The 22,300-nt window shown below is 34.0% G+C and overlaps 2 protein-coding genes across 4 annotated transcripts; both read right to left on the bottom strand.

The window, feature by feature from the left end:
* Positions 1 to 383: 383 nt before the first annotated feature.
* LOC127093913 (uncharacterized) lies at positions 384 to 1,562 on the bottom strand. Its single transcript, XM_051032804.1, has one exon. It carries the CDS (start codon positions 1,560 to 1,562, stop codon positions 384 to 386), a length of 1,179 nt encoding a protein of 392 aa, XP_050888761.1.
* An 11,316-nt stretch (positions 1,563 to 12,878) lies between these two features.
* LOC127098201 (transcriptional corepressor SEUSS) lies at positions 12,879 to 21,545 on the bottom strand. 3 transcript variants are annotated; one of them, XM_051036730.1, is made up of 11 exons: positions 21,246 to 21,545; positions 19,581 to 20,893; positions 19,376 to 19,495; positions 19,070 to 19,118; positions 18,715 to 18,929; positions 18,516 to 18,584; positions 18,096 to 18,193; positions 17,087 to 17,180; positions 15,911 to 15,980; positions 14,026 to 14,334; positions 12,879 to 13,902 (listed from the first exon to the last, which is right to left on the bottom strand). In XM_051036730.1, the coding sequence occupies exons 2-11, from the start codon at positions 20,625 to 20,627 to the stop codon at positions 13,388 to 13,390; spliced, it is 2,586 nt and encodes an 861-aa protein (XP_050892687.1). In that variant the 5' UTR covers positions 20,628 to 20,893; positions 21,246 to 21,545; the 3' UTR covers positions 12,879 to 13,387. The 3 variants fall into 3 exon arrangements, with proteins under 3 accessions (XP_050892687.1, XP_050892685.1, XP_050892686.1); XM_051036728.1 differs by having other exon boundaries at positions 12,879 to 14,334; XM_051036729.1 differs by lacking the exon at positions 21,246 to 21,545 and adding an exon at positions 20,989 to 21,196 and having other exon boundaries at positions 12,879 to 14,334.
* Between the last annotated feature and the right edge of the window lie 755 nt (positions 21,546 to 22,300).

Raw genomic sequence — 22,300 nt, 5'->3', positions numbered from 1 at the left:
AACCGAGTATGAGACAACCGGGAGACACATGAAATGCAAAATGTGATGCAACATGCGAATGAAAGATTTCATGGAATTCAAGCCTTTACGAACATCGCGGAATACCACTGGGATCTTTATTTATTAATTTGAAAATGGATTACAAATAAATATTCTTAAAAAATCTTAACAAGAAAAAAAAAAGCTAAATAAAAGCTACGAAAGCCCTAAGGAAGCGTAGTCCACGACTTCAACGAGTAGGCGGAGAGTCGGAGGAAAATAAATCCTCGTAGATTCTTCTCTTTTTGTAGGAAAGCACTTCTTCATTCTTCGCCTGCAGCTGCTTTTGTAGCTCTTCATTCTCACTGACGATAACCTGATATTTATTTTTCCACGTTTCTGCCTCATGTTGTGCTCTCTTCAAAGCGAATTTCCAACTTTTCAGCTTCGGACATGAATACTAAAACAGGTTCTCTTCTCGGAGGTAAAGGATCTTGGCGAGGATAAGGCATCTTCAGCTTGATGGCTCTTTCCCGGACCCAACGAAGATAAGGTTCCATGGACACACAATTCGGCTTTCCCAAACTTTCTTTGCCCTTCTTGTGCAAATGACGCCAAGGGGATACAATCTGATCTTGAAGTTCTTTGTCACCCTTAAAGAAGATTTTCTCCACATGAACACTTTTAGGCGGTTCTTTCAAGGGATACCCTAACTGTCGGCGAGCTAGGACTGGATTGTAGCTGATTCCTCCACTAAAACCAAGTAAAGGTACGTTGGCAAAGTCTCCACAGTTGTCAATAATTAGTATTCCATCATACACACGATTATACCAAACGATGTCCGAGTGTGTCAGCGCCATGACCCTTGGTGACCAAAATCCCTTATCAAGACTCAAAAAAGACTTGGGCAAGTGCGAAATAAACCACTTGTATAATAAAGGCACGCAACAGGTGATCATTCCTCCACCATGAAAATTCCGGAGATGTATGGAATGATAAGTGTTACCCAATAACGTTGGTACTGGATTGTTCTTCATGAATATTTTGATGGCGTTAATGTCAACGAATCCTTCAAAACTTGGGAAGAGTAGCATTCCATAAATAAGCAAAGCAAGGATTGTCTCAAAGGTAGGCATGCTTAAATGATCGGCATAATATTGGGCTTTCTTGATTAAGAAATGCGTAGGTAACCCTACAGTTCCGCCTTTGGTGATCATGTTGCCTTTGATGTCGGACACCTTTAAGCATATGGCTTTAGCAATGTCTTCCTCTTTAGGGTCCTTCTCTAAGAAAGGGAATGGAGACTTATCCACAATAGGTAACCCCACCAACTGAGAGTACTCTTCTAAGGTAGGTAATAGCTGATAATCTGGGAACGTGAAACAATGGTAATCCGGATCATAGAACTGTAGTAACGTAGAAAGAAGTCCATCCTTCACTTGGATTCTCAATAAGGATAATAGCCTTCCGTACTTGTCCTTGAACCCCTCTTGATCTTCAACCAAAGCTCCTAGCTTCCTTAGGTCATCCAACTTAAAATTCTTAAAAGAGTATTTCAAGGTGTTTCTCTTATTGTAATCCATGGTAGCCTGCGATGTTCATAAATAAAGTTTGAATTCCATGAGATGTAATGCAATGCGATGTTTTATGGATGTAATGCACATAAACACACAAAGTCCTAGGTTAAAGGTATATGAGCGGAAGTCAAGGTCTACCCATCCCACAGAGGTATGTACTATAGGGTTAATTGTACCTGCGGAACAAGGGTTCTAAATCGGTGCCCAAAGTCATCAGTCCATCTTTCGGATATTATCAATTTCCCAATTGACTCGGTGGTTAATAATATTCTCAAGAGAACCTCTTTTGAGTGTGGTATCGCGTAGCAACTATTTTGGGATTACTCCCTCATAGTCCCCGTACTACGTCCTATATAAGGCCAAAGTGGTGTTAAGGTAACTACGGTCCCCAGTGTCATAGGCTCCCATCGAAGATAGTAAGTGTCTTCACGATTACTCGTTCAACAGAACTACCTTTCAAAAGGGCCTCAACTGAGCGGTGATTCTCAAGTCGGCTTGGTCGGGATTCAACTCCCTATAAGCTTCGTTGAATCTATCACCTCCTATAATAAGTTCACTCAAATCCGGGTGTAGGACTTATCTCACAACAAAGATACCCCCCATAATACACAATAATATATACAGATAATTAATAGTATAAAATATCATACAATACACAAAATAGGGGCAACCCTTAATTATGTTGGTCCCCAGTGGAGTCGCCATTTTCTGTTGCGGTGGAAATAGGATATCAAACTATTAATTAGCTTGAATCACAATTCTTAATTCACAACCGCTCTTTGATTTATCCGAAGGAAAAGGTCAAAAGAGGAAAAACCTATTCTTGCATCGTAAGCACAAGGCGGGGAGATACCTAGGTAAGGGGTTGTTTAAGCTTAGGGAAGGTACTAGCACCCTAAACTTCTGTAGTACTCTACAGGAACCTTTTGTTTATTGTATGTCTTTTTATTCTTATTATCTGTTTGGAATATGTATTGAGCTAAAGGATAAAGTGACCTAAAAGAGACCTAAGGGTTAGTCCTAAGTTTACTCGGCAAGACGTCGCATCTTGTGCCTACATATCCTGACGGGAATGGAATCAGAGTAATTGTAGTTCCCCTCGAAATGGAGGCTAGAAACTTCTTGACTGTGGTCAAGGTTTCGATGGGGCATAAGCATTTCTTAAGGAAACGCTTACGTGGAGCGTTGAAACTCCTATTTCTACGTTGAGGCGTTGAATTGAAATTAGGGCTAAAATTAGGGATTCCACGGCGGGAAACCCTAAGGCAGAGTACGACGACTCTTTGACCTAATGCTAGGGTAAAGGGCGTTTTCGTCCACGGCGGGACGCCTAGGCTATTGAGGTTTTGGAAACGGTCAAGGGTTTGAAAAGGGTCAACATTTAGGGTTATTGACTCGGCGGTCACACTGCTAAACCTAATTCCTTCGGAGGGCAAGACGGTAAAAACATGCAAGCAACAAAATTATTACATGGCAGGCATAAAAAATATGAAAATAAAGCAAACAGTAAAGGAAAGCATCGCGACCACTCGCGTAAATTACAAATCCCCAAAAATGTGAAATAAAATAAACCGCGACCATGGCCTCGCATAAATTACATCCATGGAACAAAAACGAACAAATGAAATAGTAATGATAAACTGAAACAAACAAATTAACGGGGGTTAAACGAAAATGAAACGACTAAGTCAAAACTGAATTTTTGAGATTTTTCTTTGTTGAAAAGAAAAGTTATTATATATTTTTTTATTTTTGATAAGGAAGGGTTATTTTAAAACTAATGCCTTTTTTCTATAAAAAATTGTTTTAATTTGAAAGGTTTTTTTTTTATTAAGAAAAGAACTTATTTTTAACTTTTGTGGTAAATAAATAAAACAAATTAATCTAAATATTAAAAAAAGTGTGCTATTATTATCCTTTTTTAAACGGTGGAGAATGATAAATACAAATTATAAATTATGTACCTATCTTTTAAAACAAATTAATTATAGACTATGAATAAAAACAAATTAATCTAAATAACAAAAACAAGCTTGATTATAAATTATGTACCTAGCTTTTTTTAACAAAGGAAATTTGGTACGTAAAAGTTATATATAAAAAAATCTTACTTAATAGCAATTATTAACATTACAAATTTTATTAATTAGAAGTTATTAGAAAACTTTTCAATTTACTATGTTAATAATTAGAAGTTATTAGAAAACTTACTTAATTAGAAGTTATTAGAAAACTTTTTATTTAAAACAATTACTAATACCAATTTACCAAAACCCAACAGACAAGATAAACGTGAAAAGAGAAAAGTCATTTGGCTTTGTGCTTGCTGCTAGGGTTTGTCAATCCTTTCTCTTTCTCTCCTTATACCGGCGGCGACCATTGTTGCATGCTCCATGTTTCCTTCTTCTATCCTACACATCTTCTTCTTAAACATGCACACATCAGAGCAAAACGATTTACGGTGATAAAATCCTACTTGTACGCGTTTGTTATTGACGGCGTTTGTTGAGGTTCGTTAGCCGATGATGTTTTGCGACTGAGGCGTTGCTCGATGACGGTAATGGGTCCCGGTGGTAGTGGCAATCAGAAGGATCCACAGCCGCCACAAGTTCCCGACGTTGATCCGTTACGACGAGGCTTCGGTTCTGGCTTCCCCTCCTTCTCCCCGGATTTCGGATCCCTCCTAATATTTATATCCCCTCGAATCCACTGTGGGCTTTGATTTTTCATGATTTCCGCTGAAGTTGTTGCTAGATTTGTTGAGGTATTTTCGGAACAGATTATTAATGAGTTTTTGACTGAACGACTTTGTTATAATTTGGAGGCAAACCGTCCTCCTGAGATTGTTAAGGTCCCATTTGGGGCAAACCGTCCTCCTGAGAAAAATCACTTCTCAAACCGGCTTTTCAAATAAGCTCTTTTTTGTATAATCTCTTTTTGGCCAAGCAATCTCAAAATGCAGTTTTCCTCTCAAACCGGCTTTTCAAATAAGCTCTTTTTTGTATAATCTCTTTTTGGCCAAGCAATCTCAAAATGCAGTTTTCCTCTTCCTCTTTCGGTGCCTTTCGATAAGAACAAACATCTGCCCTGTTCTGGCCGAGGTCGCGAACGGGACATCCGATGATGATATCTCTGAGGGTGTCAAATTAACCGCTTCAATTTCCTTGTTTTGCTCATTTTGCAGATTTGAAGATATGTTGGAAAAGTCGGAGAATCGGAGCGAATAGACATCGAACAGTATAGTAACTTAAGAATTTTATGATTCCTTTTGTAGAAAATGTACTTATTATTTTTGTAATTTTATGTATTATTATTTTTTTGTAAAGAATTAATAAAAATTCCTTATTTTTGTGGAAAATTATTATTATGATTATGCAAAACAAAATGAAAACCACTGCATATGCTGTTTGTTTAATGTTGGAAATAGAATTAAAATAAAACTATGAAATAAAGTTATATTTCCTGCAAAAATCAACCAACTACAAGAACTTGTTAGTAATTAGTTAAATGTAAAAATGCAACAGAACGCGAGATGGTTCGACTAATCTTAGGGCAAAATTTGGGGTGTTATAGTGTGTATGTATTTCAATTGTGGATGTTAGATTGTTTTCAAGTTTATGGTAGTACTAACTTTCATGTTGTGCTTTGAGTGTAAACAGTTAATCTAAACACTTAGAGTTGAGTGAATTTTATCTTGTGAGGATCTTACTGTTGTTGATGTACTCTTTGGTAATCTATTTTCCTATCTGCTTTGAATGTTACAAAAAGTTGCTTACTAACACCATATTCTAGAAACTTAGACTTAGAATTTTGTTTGTATCTTATATCTTGAAAGCTTTTGGAAGTGCATGCTCTGTTTTCTTTCCTTTTGTTTTGAAATTGTAATTTTGCTCGGAGTGCAAAAGTTCAAGTGTGGGGGAATTTGATCAGTGCATTTTGATGTATATTCTTCTATAATTTTCCTTAGACATTTCTATATTTTATTCTATTATTTTTACTATTTTAGTGTGTTTTTACATTTAAGTTTATTTTTACTTTTATTTTATTTTCGTACTTTATTTTCAGCATAAATAGTTATTTCATACCATGTTACTATGCAGATCATAACTTGAGCTACGAGGATCGGATTAATGAGTTCTAATATGTGTTGGAAAGCTGAGAGGATAAGCTAAAAGTTTCATGATGAAGTCAAAAGTTGATTCTAAGTGAAGGAGGGTCGAATAATTCGTTGAAGTTCCAGACTTAATTAAAATAGTTAGTTTGGGCTAGTTTTTGTTATTTTCTGGTCGGATTCTAATATGGGCCCGAATTTACCTTTTATTATATTAGGTCTTTCACTACTATAGAAATCCTAATTCTGAATTTTGATGATACAATATTGTTTAGAAGATTTCATGGAGAGCTAATTCCCAAAGAGTTGATATGTTGTATCGAATTCCACTTTGAGGTTTTTATTAATTTCAATTTAATTTCAATTTCTTTTCAATTCTTCCTATAAACTCGTTTGCTTAATTCGATTACTTTCGTTTGCTTAATTCGATTGTTTCTTATAGGATAGAGTTGATTAAATTTGATTGTTTGTATGATTCTTAACTATAATCACGTTAGCGTAACTTTTTCGTTATCGTGTTTGATTAAGTCGCGTTTGCTTAATTCACGTCTGCTTAAATCCGTTTGCTTAATTCGGAAATTAGGAACATACATCATATAATACCAATTTGCGCTTGTCAGTGGATATTGTAATCGAATGAGATTGAATCCATTAGGGAATTGAAATTATAAGAATCGATGATAAGTCGGAAATCGATACAATAGATTAACTTATTTATCAATTTTGCTTTTACCTTTAATCATCTTCGATTTAAGTTTTGAATCTTAAAAACCCTTTCTTTCTATTCGTTTGATTATAACATTCAAGAGTCCTTGTGATACGATATTCGAGTGTCGTTTCCGTTTTACTACACTTTTAAACTCGTTTTTAACCCCTGTGCGATAGCGGATCACCTGGCATATAGGGTGTAACCATTTTGTGATTCTTGAATAATAGTCATGATTACACTGCATTGGAATGTATATATAGATTCCTTTTGATGACCTGCTATAGCAGGTAATGCGTAGGACTGACTGACACATGTCAGTCAGTTTGTTATAGTTAGTTAGGCTTGTTATAACTGTTTCTAACTGTGTTAGAGAGTTAGTTGCAGTTAGTTATAGGGCTATGCTATTTTGGATATTGTGTTTTCTTCTTGAGTGTTACGTAGGTATGCTATATTGTAAGTTGAGGTTACTTTGTATATCATGTTGCATGCAAAATATACGAAGGGAGAATTCATTTAAGTAAATTCATGAAGCTTTAATTGTTTTTTGGAATGGAGTTTTTATAAAAAAATAAATTAAGATTATTTATTTTAGCATATCTAGAAGTTATGTACTGTCTTCATGTGATTTGTATCTCAGTTCTGTAGATGACAAATTAGAGATAAAGTGGTTAACTGTTTTGTTTTCAGGAAGAATAAAAAGGAAAGGATTATGCTTTGTGGAACTCAATAGATATGAGTTTGGAATATTTTCATTAAAATTGGAAAGATAAAGGTGGCACTCGAAAGGGCTCCATACAATTTTGATAGTATCCATTTTATCATCAGAAAAAACTTTAAATTTGATCAAATTATGTAACTTCGCATCTAAATTGTCATGTATTTATTTGTAAAAGTTTACAGTTGAACCTTCATAGTTTAGAGAGTTGTTTAGTAGAATCAACCAAAACACGCATGGTGATTTATTTGGAAAAATCATTTGTGATCTTTCTTTTAACTTTAGTTTTGTTGAGTATGAAAAAATCTGACTTTGGGTGAAATATTTCAATTCATGTGCCGAAATAATCTCTAGAAATACCTTGATTTTAGATATTGAAAGAAAAAAAAAGGACCAAGTTTAAAGAAATCATGGGAAGGATTTTGATTAAAATTTGTCTAATATCGAATATTTGGACAATGTCTATTAGTGAGGGTTATATTTGTTTAACAATTCATTTTCTTGATGAAAATTGAAAGTTAGTTAGTCGTGTTCTTAACTTTTTTCGAATGAAACATGTATTGCGTTGAAACAGAGTTGTCATAAGTTTTGGGGTCCTAAATAGGTTAGTTACAATTTAATCATAAAAAAATAAATATAGTCCCTATTTAATTACGATTTAACCTAATAAATATTTTTTGAGATCCTATTCAATTATAAGTTAACTATGAAAATTTTGAGGTCTTATGCGGTAGACCGTCTTTCACGCCCTCAAAGACGGTTTTGTATTGGAAGCCACTTTATTTGACTGTTAGGACCGTCTTTGAAGACGTGCAAAGCGGACTACCGCACAAAACTTTAAAATTTTCATAGTTAAACTATAGATAAACAGGACCTTATAAAATATTTTTCAGATTAACCGTGATTAAATAGTGCTTCTATTTATTTTTCTTATATTAAACTGTGATTAACCTATATAGAGCCTTCAAAATCTTGAGACAACTTTGTTGACTATCAATGGAGAATATATAAGAAAATATTTACCATTACTTTGGATAAAATGACAACATGCAAGACCATTTAAAAACTCATCTTCAAATGCAAGACAATTTGATGTGTGATCGTGAATTTTTTTCATATCCGATGTGGGGGTTTAAAAGTTGCTAGGAAAGTCCCCCATAAAATTAGTGAGAGTATAAACATGTTATAGGATTCGATGGAAGAATGTTTAAGTTTAAACAATATGTTGATGATGCAGGATAAGTGTTAACGGTGGTTTACGATTTAACGTATTTATTAAATGAAATAACATATATTTAATGTTTGAAAGTGTCTTGCAATATAGAAAAAAAATGAGTTTTAAAAGATGAAAGATATGAGCTATAAACATTATTCATCTAATGGGGAATGAGATAATTTTAGAGTTTTTAGAACCGTTTTATGATATTACCAATTTGATTTTAGGTTTATCTTATATAATTGTAAATATGAATTTCATGCAAATGTGAAAATTTTAGTGTATTTTAGAGAAAAAAAATCAAAAAAGAATTGATAAGATGATTGCATGGATTTTTTAAAATTTGAATAGTAGTAATACTTTATTTTATTTTTTTTCTTATTTGTTCATTTTTATGATATATTGTTGTCATTGTTATGTTATACCTACACCTAATTATGATTGATTGTGTTTTTAAGATGAGGAAGACATCAACATTAAGGATGGATATAATATTGAGGTGACATTATTTAGATCGCGAGATTGAAGTGGAAAATTAACTATTGTGGATGAATTGTTTTATAAGTTGTTGTATCATATAAATTAATCTTTTGACATCTCTTTTAATTTTTGTATCTAGTAGATTTTAATGACATAGACTCAATTGTATTTGTTAAATTGATCTTTTCCATGTATTTTTTCCATCTTATAAAGATCTCTTACTAATTATGTAACTTCCTTATTTTTAATCTTGTATTGATTGCATGAAATAAAAATTTTATAATCATGACTTAGACATGACTTTTTAGTTAAATGAATACAAATATTGTTGAGTTTGATTACGAGTTATATACTTTGATGAATGATAATATTGTTGAATTTGATTATGAGTTATTGAATTTGATGAATGATAATATTATTAAGTTTGATTATGAGTTATGAAGCTTAATGAATGATAGTATTGTTGAGTTTAATGTACTTAAGAGATTTATAAAATTTAAAATCTATTAAGGTGATTTTGGGAGAAAAGTTTTTTAATAGAAAACAAATGTTTTTTTTTAAAATTTAAGAATATTATATTTTAGAATTAAAAAATTAAGTTTTTTTTTTTGAAAAAAAATAATTATTAATTTGGGTTTTGCAGTCCTTCTAAATTTTGGGACCTACATATTTTGGATTCATTATTCTTAGGTATTTTTAGACCCCCCTCGTTATATGAACCGTGACTCAAATTTATTAGCCTTTTAAAATGACAACGGTAGATAGTAACATACAACATAAAATACATGATAGAAGAAAAATTTGATTAGATGTGAAGTTTTTACACAATTAGAAATTGGTACATTTGTTGTTAGGCATAGAATCATCATCTTTGATGCGAGTGAAGGAAGAGCTTGGTAGGAGAGTCATCGTCGAGTGTTCACAATGGAAATCAAAACTCTTCTTCTAATAGTTGTATTTTTATATAAATCATAACTCTTCTTCTTTCTCATTTCAATTTTTTAAAGTTTACATTTTAAAATACCCAAAATTTTAACACGACAAAATTTTATATATTAAACCATCAATCATACATAAGTCACATAAATTAAAACTCAAAATATTTACATAAAATACAATTCAAAATACAACTATGGGATATATCACACACTCTTGTTTCTCCTCTACCTCATATACCTATGTGTGTCTTATGCTCTAATAATATCACTTATATGATATCCCACTAAGGGTTGCCTTCCTAAGACTTTCCTCTACTTAGATACGTCGACATCTAGGTAAGACATTCATAACATGACATGTTCTTGCTTATCCCTTCTCTAATATCTATCGATGGCATGACCTTGGGGATCTCTTGATGGCAGTGGTGTTAGATAAGGATATGAAACTCTGTAAAATTATTGAATGTAATCGTATATTGCACTCTGATTAGAAGCTGACACATTACGTACATCTTCTGCCACTGTATGCCCATGGTAATCCGCAAATAACTCCTAAATATCTCTATAACAGAATGTGGGAGGCGCATCCAATGTATGGTCCCTAAGTATACCTTATAGATACCCAAAATCTATTAGTACTAACTTAGGTAAATATGGGTACATATGTCGAGATCCTTACGTCAACCATCTAAAGTACCATCATATATCATATGATGAAAGTGTCTCGTGATGCTCACCGTATGGTGTGAAACAAATATTATCCTCCAAAATGTAGTCAAGATCGTGTATGTAGGGCTTAGTCATCAGATTCCCCCTGAGTTGGATAATCGAGCATGCACGTGTCAACTTCTAGGTGTAGTTAGTAACATATTAGCATTAGCTGATACGAGGAAATGGTGGAGGATCCATGGTCTAAAAATGGTTTAGATTAAAATTAGTAATTTAAAAGTACAAGAAATTAATAATTAACATGTATGTAAATTATCTAAAATACATTGTTGTTTCATATCATTTGTCATGTCTTCCGCTGACTAGCTTTACAACATGGACTACAAATAAATTAAACGAGATATCCCCTAGTTATACTCATAAATCATCTTAAAGTCTATGAAGTAGTTAATATAGACAACATTGACTTAAGGATTGTCCACAAATATGATTGTGTCAGCCAAAAGAAAAAAAAAATGTTTTCAATGCATATTATTTATGATGGTGACGTGTGCGTCATCACCAACATGATTTTCAGTGATAGTTAAATTGTTTACGTAATTATCCTTTAGAAATGAAAAATGGCATGTGAGCCTCGAGTGTCTAGAATCTCCTTTTGGGCATTCTTCGGACCAACTCCTAATTATGTCACCATTAAGTCTAATGCTTCGAATCTCCAAATTGAAGAGTGATCCAACACTATTCTTATGATCACAAGATGGAGGATGCACGATACATCATTTGGAGTAATACTCATCTCACCAATGGAAAGATAAAATATAACTCTACTCTCCTACAAAAGTCCTCTAGACCATATGATTTTAATACTTCTTGAAACCATAGTTCATCTGAATGCAACAACTCTGATATCTTCCTACCATGATTTATACACTTGAGTGTCTCACGATACTGGAAACATAAATACATCAACGTCAAACGATTCAATTAGTATAATCATCATAAAACAGATGTTTGAAAGCATAATAAATATTTTTTTGCATCTGCTTCCCACATATGAGCAGCAACATGGTTTATATATTGGGGAGTAGTGACATTTCATCTGAGACTCCAGAAAAACCTGAGGTGTGCCAGCAGATTCAGCGTGTAGGTGTACATCAAAAGTATGTATGGCAACAACGGATGCATCTTCATGAGCCTTATATTCTTGATCATGAGACGTTCCTTCATCGGCACCATATAATTGTTCAACTATATAGGAAGATTTAATTTTTTCCCTACGCATTAAAGTATGTTGAGACTGTACGTACCTCTCAGTTGTTTGTCAGAAGCATATCAAAAGACAACCACATGACTTAGAATTTAAACAAAATGATTTTAAAAAACATGGCAAACATCATTTTTTATGGACAATGACTTGGATTATAAATACACGTACATTTGACACTCAGAATTTATGCAACTAGCATATGTAATATAACAAATAAAATTAACCTATGACAATATCATCCTTGTCTAAATGAATTCAATAATGAATTCAGAAGACAAATATTACCGCAATCGAAAATACACACCTCCAAATTAAAATCACATATTTTTCACAAAACTACGTAAAAATAAAATTGAGTTAAAGACCAAAGGTATTATTCGAACTTTGATCTCCGTATAACTTTGATATTTGTGTAGTTTGCACTAGACTTATACCATGCATAAACCCTACCCTCCAAATTTATCAAACTCAAACCAAAACAAACTGGAATGAAAATTATATAACATTGACATTAGAGGAAATATAATATAATTTAATTTAAAATTAGGAAAATGAATGGATCACAATCACAAGATAGGGATGGAAAACTTATTGATTATTCTTCAAAGAAATGAATAATCAAAATTGATTAAAGAACTTAATTTGAGTAAAATTTAAGAGATTTTGACTAGTCTTCACCCATAGTCTGCTCTTGACTACGTATGTGTTGTTTGCTCTTTTGATTTCAAATATTACTAAATGGGGAGGAAAAAACTATTTGTTTTATTTTAAATGGTGCATCCGAATGTTGCAGAAGTAGCTATATTCTCATCCCTAAACACAAACATGATGCAGGAGTTTTTCATAGATTCAATTGTACATCAAAAATATCCTTGTTCTACACATGTGTGATGATGACGTAAGCAATCCATCTGCCACTTACACGTCTGTATTTTCTCCATTCCAAATATTTTATCAATTTCTAAATTTATCTCTTTCAAAATTAACACAATTAAGTATATAAATGTTGAGATGCCAGATAGATTGCTCTGAGGACATTGAGGTTGTTTTTTTGGACCATTTGAAGTGCCTTAGCAACCTTTATAAATTTCCATACCTTTTTCAACATGTAAAGATTACATTGTGTAAATTCCTGGAAACTATTCAGTTCCAGTTTTCTTCAATGCTGCTTGTTCTTCCATCATTCACCCATCAAATATTCTTGCATAAAAATCAGCTATGTGCAAGACTCATCCCCATTGATGTATATGAACATATGCTCCCAAACAGTTGAAGTTTGCACCCCAAAATATCAACTGATAAGGTTGTGTATGCCATAGACGTATTTTAAAAATACAAAAAGTAAATGTTACAACTGAATACAACGGAAAATCAGCCCCATCAGCCAAACAAACAGCCAACAAATTTTCATTTTCTTATATATATATATGTAAAAATAAAAAAAAAAACAGATTAGTACAAAGACCTATGACTACCTGACTGCTGCATACTGCCATCAGCAGGAGGGTTCTGAAAGCAAATCTAGCATTCCTCATGCTGCACAGGAAGCTGCCCAAGAACCACTCTCTGTATTCAAAAGATTGTGCTTATGTTTGGACGCGCATTGCCATACTTAATCCCGCGTCCATAGGCATTTTTACTGTAGTTTTTCAGAAGCAAGAAAGTTTAGAGATGAGTGAATGCGCAGTTATGTGATCACGAACAGGCACTGTGATGGACCTGGTTTCTAATCAAATTGAAGATTATTGAAACCATTTACTGCTCCTAACCCACTAAGTAGTTGGCTTGACAAGTCCTGTTGATGATTCATAGCCTGTTCCCGAGTAAGCGATGTCATTCCTCCTCTCCCGTTCATGACTGAATTATTTCCCATTCCTGGCCTCATTCCATTGGGTAAACCAGATGGACCAAGACCCATTGTGCCATAACCCCCGACACCAGGATTACTGTTCACACCTCCATTACCCATCATGCCATTGCCACCGTTGAGGCCAGTGTTAGTACTCCCTGGTAGGATACCATTTACATTCTTCATGTCATTTCCAAGAGAATTGGCACCTACCATTCCGCCTGTTCCGTTCATCTGGGAGGACATCATCATCTCATGAATGATTTTCTGGACCGAGTTCTGTGCATCGTTACTAGGGTCACCTTCACCAGAAATAGACGTCTGGTTTTGTTGTTGCAAGGAAATATTAGCTGGTGAGTTTGCTGTACCCATGTGATTTGCAGATGTTATGCCTGGGTGAGAATTTTGTGGGTTGTTAGAGGAGGACGGTGTCGGTGAATGAAAAGGGGACGAGTTTGGTTGCGTTTGTGGCACTGTATTGCATGAACCTGGGGATGGAATATGGGAAGAATTACCTCCATATGGACTGCTTGCATTGTTCATTGAATTTTGCTGCCTAGCATTCATAGAGTTCTGGTGGAGAAGTCCAACAATGGTGCTTGTGGTAGTCGATGCAGATGCTGAATTGACATTGTTATTTACATTTGCCACACCATTGTTAGAAGGAATTTGCATGGCAGCAGCTTGCACAGAGTTCTGATCACCATTTGAGTTATGGGACGCCATATGCTGTTGTTGCTGCTGTAATTGATCTTCAGACTGTTGCGCCTGACTATGAAGTGCAGATGAATTACTTGTTCTCCGAGGGAATTTGGACAAGCTGTCTGAGAGAATGCAAGAAAAATGAACACTCCATTATTAGCAAATCATTACAATCAAATAGATAGCAATATTAAATTGACAGAGAACACACTGACAATGTCTTTCTCAAATAATTTCGAAGATTAAAACTTTCCTTAATTTAAGGGACATGACACTGAAAATAGTTTGAGCTCATTTTCTAACCAAGTCAAATGTGAAAAAAAAGATGCACAGTTTTACCCCTCAGTTTTATTAGTAAAAATGGTTTGACTGTTCTTACTTCTTACCATCCACAAAACTAGTCAAGTACTCAAAACACAAGATTTGTATCAACAATACAAGGCACAAGTCAACAGTTAAACCACAAGCATATCTTCCCAAACCGTAGGAAAATGGTTGCAGATAGGACGGGGACAAGAAACTTCACAATGAAAATATATTGCATTAGCGTTATCAACAGTGCATTACTTGTTGCTGATTTGCTATTGCTGCTTCAAAATCAGCTATTCACAGAAGCTAATGCTTCAGAAAAATCTTGTTTAGTTAGCCATATTTTTAATTTGAATTTCAATGTTCAGATACTTTAAACTTGTTTGTTTTCTTGACTTACTAAGGTTTCTACCTCAATCTTTTTCTTAAGACTCATGCCTTATATTTCATAAATATTGAGTATTACTTTAGTTTGTGAGCATTTATATATCTCACTATACTTTTAGTTTGTCCGTATTTCTTTGAACGCTGCAGACAGTGTCTTCAAATATCAAACGAGTAGCACAACATTTTTCATGGGAATAAGTTGAACGCCAAAAAAAAATATACATGATAGGTCAAACTACTCATTTAGTCTCTCCATTTTTAAACAAAATACAATTTAGATTCAACAATTGAAAACCAATTAGGTTGACTGAAGTTTCATCGAGTGCAAGTCTATGATGTGCCAACCTAGTGGTAAGAGCTTAACATCATAACCTCAAGCGACAGAGTTTAAATCCCTTACGAGACAGCTTTAAAATGGCTCATTAGTGCCACCATTACTAATAACAATTTCCCCTTACTCAATTATCTTTAAAAGAAGTTTCATTGAGTGCAAACCAATAGTGTATACATGGAAAATGATAAGTAAGCAAACAACAATACCACATGGAAAACACAATATTTTAGTACTTGGTGGCAAAGAGCTATATTGAATATGCCAGTTCACCTTGGCATTCATGAAAAAATAATCCAATCAATGATCACAAGTGACTCGTGGACTGGCAAGGGACACTTTTTCCACCACTGTCATTAAAACTACATAATGCATATTATGTTTGACAACTGTATCATCATTTGATAATATTTTTATTTAAACGACAATGTAATTATCAACATAACATGTGACAGAATGAAATCTGACAGCAAGAACTATTTATAGCTTGGAAACTAAAGGATCTGTTTAATCAGTTTAAGTTGCAGGGCAAAACAGAATTTTTATTTAGAATGAAACTATAGGGACTAATAAGTAACTTAGCTAAATTTTAATATAAACTGATAATAATAGTGAAGTTAAGCACATATCCATTCACAAATGTGTCAAAAAAAGTGAACAGATCAACTTACCCATAGGTCCAGTTCCTGTTTCTCTGCTATAATCTATCAAGTCTTTCATACTATTTACCACTTCTGATATCTGCAACATAAAGAAGGAAAAAAGAACTTGTCAAGTTAAGCTCAGCAGACCCTACTTTAATAAATATTGGAAATCATACTTAAAGAAATTAATAATTTTTCTGATAACTCTTCCAATTTTATTTATATACACTGTCATCATTTTCTAACTATCTAAAAATAGCTAATTTCATAGTACCAACTAATTGGGTAACTAGCTAACTGGGTGGGGCTATGGCTACCTACTGGAAGTTACACAGTGCGAACTTGGACGTTACATTTATACTAAAAATAGTAAAATACTTACCAGACAGACTACTCAACAAATCTTATTGAAGAACTAGGTTAGAATCTGGAAGGCAGGGCTTGGTAGAGCCGGACAAAACATGTGCTCTGATTTATGTTTGGTACATTTCAAAAACAGAAAAGGACACAAGTCTTAATAGTAGTGCATTTTGGTCCCCTTAAAAAGGTGGAAAAAAAGACTAGTCTATTCATGTGCTAAAACTACATGTATCTGAATTGCAGGAAGATTTATGAAATTAAAAAAAATATATAAAAAAAAAGCTCTAAATAATAGGTTCATTAACTATTGGTATATACAATTATATTATTGAGATTAGAGTATCAACCCAGCATAAACCGTTTTGCAAATTGATGCTTCACAACAGACATTAACCTACTTGTGACACACCGCCTAATGTGGAAGTACCTCAAACAAAAATCAGCTGACCATTGAATGAATACACACCTAAGCAAAACCTGCCAGTCTATTTAGTTTCGGTAGAGTCACAATAGCATTCAACTACTAATTACTCCATCTGTCTCATACTGCATGTCTTACAAGGTTATATATTATTACACTTAAGAAAAACATTGAGTGTTCTTTTTTCCGTGATAAAATGAGTTTCAGTAACTAAAATAGCCTTATTAATTAAAGTAGTAAGTGGAGTAACTAAGTGGATTGAGATAATATAAACAAGGGTGTTAGTGGAAACAGTTATCAATGTTTCATTGATGTTCTTAAAAAACAGACAATATGAGACATGCAATTGTTCTAAATGTGACACTTTGTATGATATGGAAAAAGAAAGTACTAAAGCGCGTGTCTCAATAATTAGAGCTTACTTGTAGGCACCGCACATATCTCTTTGTGTATCCTAAATCATTAACCAATGGAACTTCCAAGGCTTTTGCCAACTGACGGGCTGATGCAACAAACCTGGAAAAGCAGCAACGCAGGAAATAAAATTAGACAAAGAAAAAGAGAGAATTCTAGAAACAAGTGAAAATAATTTAGAAAGCACACAGATCATGAAAAGCAGCACAATCAAATGGGAAATGAATGCATCAGATCATGCAACACATGTCCATGAGGCCCAAATATATATGATGAGACCTAACATGCAGCAAAGACACGGATGCCATTATCCTAGCAACAATGACACCTTAGTTCAGAAGTTCCAATAAAACCCAGGAACAAAATTTTATTCTTAAATGAAAAAAATGCACACTTACAAGAAACATCTCAGTATATAAAATAAAAAAGGTTGCAAAATCAAATTATATTATAAGTCTAGGATATGTGCAATGGTGGAAGAACACAGATGTAAAACTCTAACCATAGAAATTTGATACAAGGATAAGACGAATGTTTGTATCATCAATAAGAATAAAAAATCGGTAAACAGCTGCATCTGAAAATGTATTACAAGCAAAATTTGTTCTTTCAATGAATGAGTTAAGTGATAAACAAATTAAAAATAAGATTTCATCCAAAACTCCTATGAAGCATCACTATGAGATGTATATCCAAGAAAGCCAAGCCAAAAAGAAGGGTTGAAAAGAGACCATAACAGATTGCAGACTAAAATTTAAAAGAGAACAAAACAGATTGCAGATTAAACTTTAAAAGATAGGAAAATTGAAAGTTAACATACAAAATCCCTACTTATAGGGAAAATTAACCAAGGGCTATTCCATCATCCAAGAAAAAGAAATCACAAGAGAATTAACAAAGAAAACTTTTAAGTTTTAAAAAGTGGAATTGACTATCATAGAAGTTTCACAATTAGATAATTTAGAAAAAAACGCCGGATCAGAAATTAAAATATAAATATATGAAAAATGGACTCACAAATTGCAATTATTTTGTAACTCTGGAATGGATAGATTGGGTGCTGCATTTTGTGTACATGCCTGATATTTTTGAGCAACTGCTCCAAGCTGACTAACCTGATACAAGAATTGATATAAGCATATATAAGCATAATGTATAACACACTTCATTGGAAACAAAAATTTAATTTCATAAGTACTAATCTGTTAAAACCTCTACAAGTCATTACTGGCAAATAATATAACTGGCAACTAAGGTGGTGGTTGGCATATATATTACCATATGAAAATATGCTATAATCATATGAAACAAAAATATAAAACTCGTTTAACTCGAAATAAAATATGCCAGCCATCACAGCATAAAATTTAGTGAGCATGTAATGATATTGATATTTGATACAAGATCAAGATATAAAGAAAGTATTTAATCAGCAACCTGAGGAATTAACAATCTTCTGGGGATGAGCTCTTCATGACGCCGAGCACAAAATTCCCAAGAACATATCTGCAAATGAAAGAATGAACAAAATAATGTCAACTAAAAATCCTGTCGGATATAAATATAATTATAATATCAATAATAATGCAATCTCAGATTCAGTTAAAAGCTCAAAATAATCGTTTATATCCATAACCTTCAGGTCTGGAGAGAAAACTATTCGAAGTTGGCCATCCCGGACAACGCGGAGTTGCTCAAAAACACTTTCTTGTATTGCTTTGGCATAATCTAGAACAATCTGGCCAGAGGAATTATGATATTCACGAGGCATGTCAACATACAAGAGCTCTTCTAAAGTACCACTTTCATACTTTATTTTGAAAAGCCTGGGAAGAACTTCAGCAGTTGCCTCTGAAAATACAATAAAAGTTTCAGAAAAAGCTTAATACATTAATCCATGTGCTAAACCTACCAACAAGTTTGAACATTTATAACACCAATATTTAGATGTTAAAGAACCAAAACTTGATAAAATAACAGAAAGAACTTACCAAACCCACGACCAGGTTTGCGGTTACATATTTCACAGTGCCATATATCCTGAAAATATTTCAAAAATCAATAGGTTAGCTTGAATAAACACTTGTTTTCTGAACCTAACATGGCCGCACCTTAATAGAATATTTGAAACAATAGCTGCTTGAGATATAACATTATGGCAATCATAACAAAATGAAGACGTTAATAAATGAGTACAGTACAGTGAAGAACGGACTATGGACATCATTTAATAATCAAGATACTAACTTAGAGGAGGCTATACAGGCATCTAAATATGGTTTAGTCTTGCAGCAGACCTGAGGGAAAACTCCAGTTGTTTGTCTGCCACTTCCATACATGGAAACGCACCACTTCTTTTTGGCATTAGGAGCAAAATACTCGGCAACAAATTTCCTCCAGAAATCAATGTTGTTATCCTACATAAAATCAAGGGCAAACGTATATTAATATAATATTGTATACATATTTAGAAGAGTAAAAAGTAGTAAGAATAATTATTACTTCGGGTCTATGTTGTTGCTGATACATGTAATGTGTCAGCCGCCTAGCACACATCCCAGGTTCATATGCTGGTTTCACAGGAGACCTTATAGGCATATTCTGCTGCTGAAACTGTTGCGGTAGCTGGGACCGTTGCTGCTGAGGCATTGACTTTAAGAGTTGCTGCTGCTGATGTTGCTGCTGTTGTTGATATTGCAAAAGTCTCTGCTGTTGCAAAAGATTCATCTGTGCAGCAGTAGCCTGAGAGGTTTGCCTTGACATGTGGAGGAGTTGTTGCTGCTGCTGTTGTTGCTGTTGATGCAAAAATGGTTGATCACTATGCTGGGGCTCCATTTTTACAGGTGCCATACCTCTCATTGATTGAAGTTGTTGCGGTTCCAATTTCACCTGAGCAAGATTCCTCAGTGATGGCAACTGCTGCCCAAACTGATCGTTGTTTCCCTGAGGCTCCATCTTCACAGGTCCAATGCCACCTATACCTCCCCGCATGGATTGAAAATGTTGTTGTTGCTGATGTTGTTGTTGTTGAGAGTTCATTGGAGCCGAAAACTGCTGCGCTGACTGCTGCTGACCATGCTGGAAATTTTGGGCGTCGAGTTGTTGGGAATGCTGTTGATCCGACAGCAACTGGTTACCAGAAGGGTTTGAAAATTGCTGACCCTGACCTTGTCCTTGACCAGATGAACCAGAGTTAGCCATATTTGATTGCCCAAACGACGAGGAAGGATTACCAAATCCCATTCCATTGCCAACACCAGACAAAGGGTCCTGTTCAGCCCCAGTATCCATACCACCCCGTTGACTATTTCCCAATCCACCGAGTCCCGAGTTCGGAATCCCATTGGAAAAAGACTGATTCATCATGGAAGCAACATTAGACATGTTGCCTAACATGTTCATGTTATTATACTGATTTCGCTGAGAAACCAGCGAAGGAAATGAAGCTTGTCCACCTTGACCCCCCATCATCCCCGAATTCGATCTCATAAGTGAAGGCGACGCAGATTGGGCACCACCAATAGGAGTGGGTGGCCCCGGAGGCACCATTCTAACAAACAACAATCACTCAACAACACTAAGCACAACAACAATACCCAAGTACACTAAACATGAGTTCACCCAAGTTACAAATCACACCCAAACTTATGATAACCAAACACGTACACACAAAAATTACAGAAGAAAAAAAAACATAAACCCAAAATCCAAGCCTTATTATTGTGCCTCCAAAATAAAGTGATAAATCCACAATTACACTATCTTGCCATTAAAATGCTCAATCTTCAATCTTCAAGCAACTTCGAAATGAATCTCTGCATAAAACAAACGAAAATACAGATCCAAATCATCAACCAAATACCACAAAGTCACTAAATAACAAACCAAATTAAAAAATATATATAATTACCAAAGACTTCAAAAGTTTCTTTCAAGATAATACCAAATCAGCTAGTACTACTTCAAAAATTAGCTTCTACTTCTCAACCAAGTCTAAGCTCAATTGAAGGAAAAAAAAACTAAAAAACAATAATAAATTTCAAAAAAAAAAACTCTAGAGTTCGAAAAAACAAAACAGATGAACAAAAATAGTAGCTGAAGATCGAGTTCCAGGTGAGTAAAATTCAACGATCCATGAGTGAAAGGAGTTGAGCCGAAGAAACTTACGAGAAGTAGAAATTGAAGAGAAAATGAAAATAGAATTGAGTCGAAGAAGAATGAGTTTCGGAGTTTGTCTAGGGTTTGTTATTGTTGTTCTTCTTCTTACTAGTGAAGATGAGGGACCCTGTGGTTCTGTTATCTCTCAGAGATTATATTTTTTAGAGAGAGAAAGTAGAGAGAGAAAGTTATGTGTAGCGGACGTGAAAATAGAATTGGATCTGATTGATTTTTTGCTTTTTTTTCAGCTTTCTCTTTCTTCTTCTTCGTCTCGTTTTGTTGTTAATGTAACACTTGCACACACTCTGTCTTCTGAAAACAAGTCAAATCTTATTCTTCTTTCTGGCCTGTCTGTCTTCTGCTCATGTATCATGCCATACCATCATCATCCATCATCCATCACCATTCATTATGTATGTCCATTCGATGTTCATGATATCATTAAATCAAAAATAAACTCCGCTTGATTAAAAACGTAACATGCATAGTCATCACCACCATACATGCATTCAACCATGCATCATAGGATATGTCACATGTATGTACCATTAAGACATGTGAAATAAGAGACCCGAATAAAACGGGTAACAAATATAAACATCATAAACTTTTTGAGAAATGAATAATTAGGTAAAAATAATAAATAGTACAATATTTTAAAATTATTCTTAAATGTTTTATCAATATTCTATTATTAAATATTTATATATTTAAATTATAGAAACAAAAAGTTTTGAGTGAGTAATTTTTTTATTACTTTTTTTTTTAAGAAATTTTTTAATCTCTCTTAAATGAATTGGAATAAGGAAAAGTCTTAAATAGAGAAGGAGTCGTTACTTTACTAAAACTTACTAAAACGTTGATTTTCATAAGTGAAATGTCGATGTTGTCCTTTTCCGAAAAATGTTAAGGCGCACAAGCATTATATAAGCCTAGAGACATATCTACCTTAATGCATGCATGGTTACTTTGGATGGAATAAAAATGAAAAAATAAAATTAAAATTAGTGTTAGTTTGGATTGCAAAAGATGAGTCATGTTGTAGACCTATGGTTGACATTGGC

This window comes from Lathyrus oleraceus, chromosome 6 (assembly GCF_024323335.1).
Source record: "Lathyrus oleraceus cultivar Zhongwan6 chromosome 6, CAAS_Psat_ZW6_1.0, whole genome shotgun sequence".
Classification (NCBI taxonomy): Eukaryota; Viridiplantae; Streptophyta; class Magnoliopsida; order Fabales; family Fabaceae; genus Lathyrus; species Lathyrus oleraceus.
The sequence above is the reverse complement of the archived record's forward strand: the minus strand, read 5'-3'. Positions and strand labels throughout refer to the sequence as shown.

What these genes read in the sequence shown, in the direction of transcription:
- LOC127093913 (XM_051032804.1), bottom strand. Translation starts at nt 1,562, where the DNA reads ATGGATTACAATAAGAGAAACACCTTGAAATACTCTTTTAAGAATTTT.
- LOC127098201 (XM_051036728.1), bottom strand. Translation starts at nt 20,627, where the DNA reads ATGGTGCCTCCGGGGCCACCCACTCCTATTGGTGGTGCCCAATCTGCG. An exon ending in GAAGATTGTTAATTCCTCAG is followed by an intron (nt 18,194 to 18,515) that starts GTTGCTGATTAA and finishes TTCTTGTATCAG; the next exon opens with GTTAGTCAGCTTGGAGCAGT. An exon ending in TTACAAAATAATTGCAATTT is followed by an intron (nt 17,181 to 18,095) that starts GTGAGTCCATTT and finishes CTGCTTTTCCAG; the next exon opens with GTTTGTTGCATCAGCCCGTC.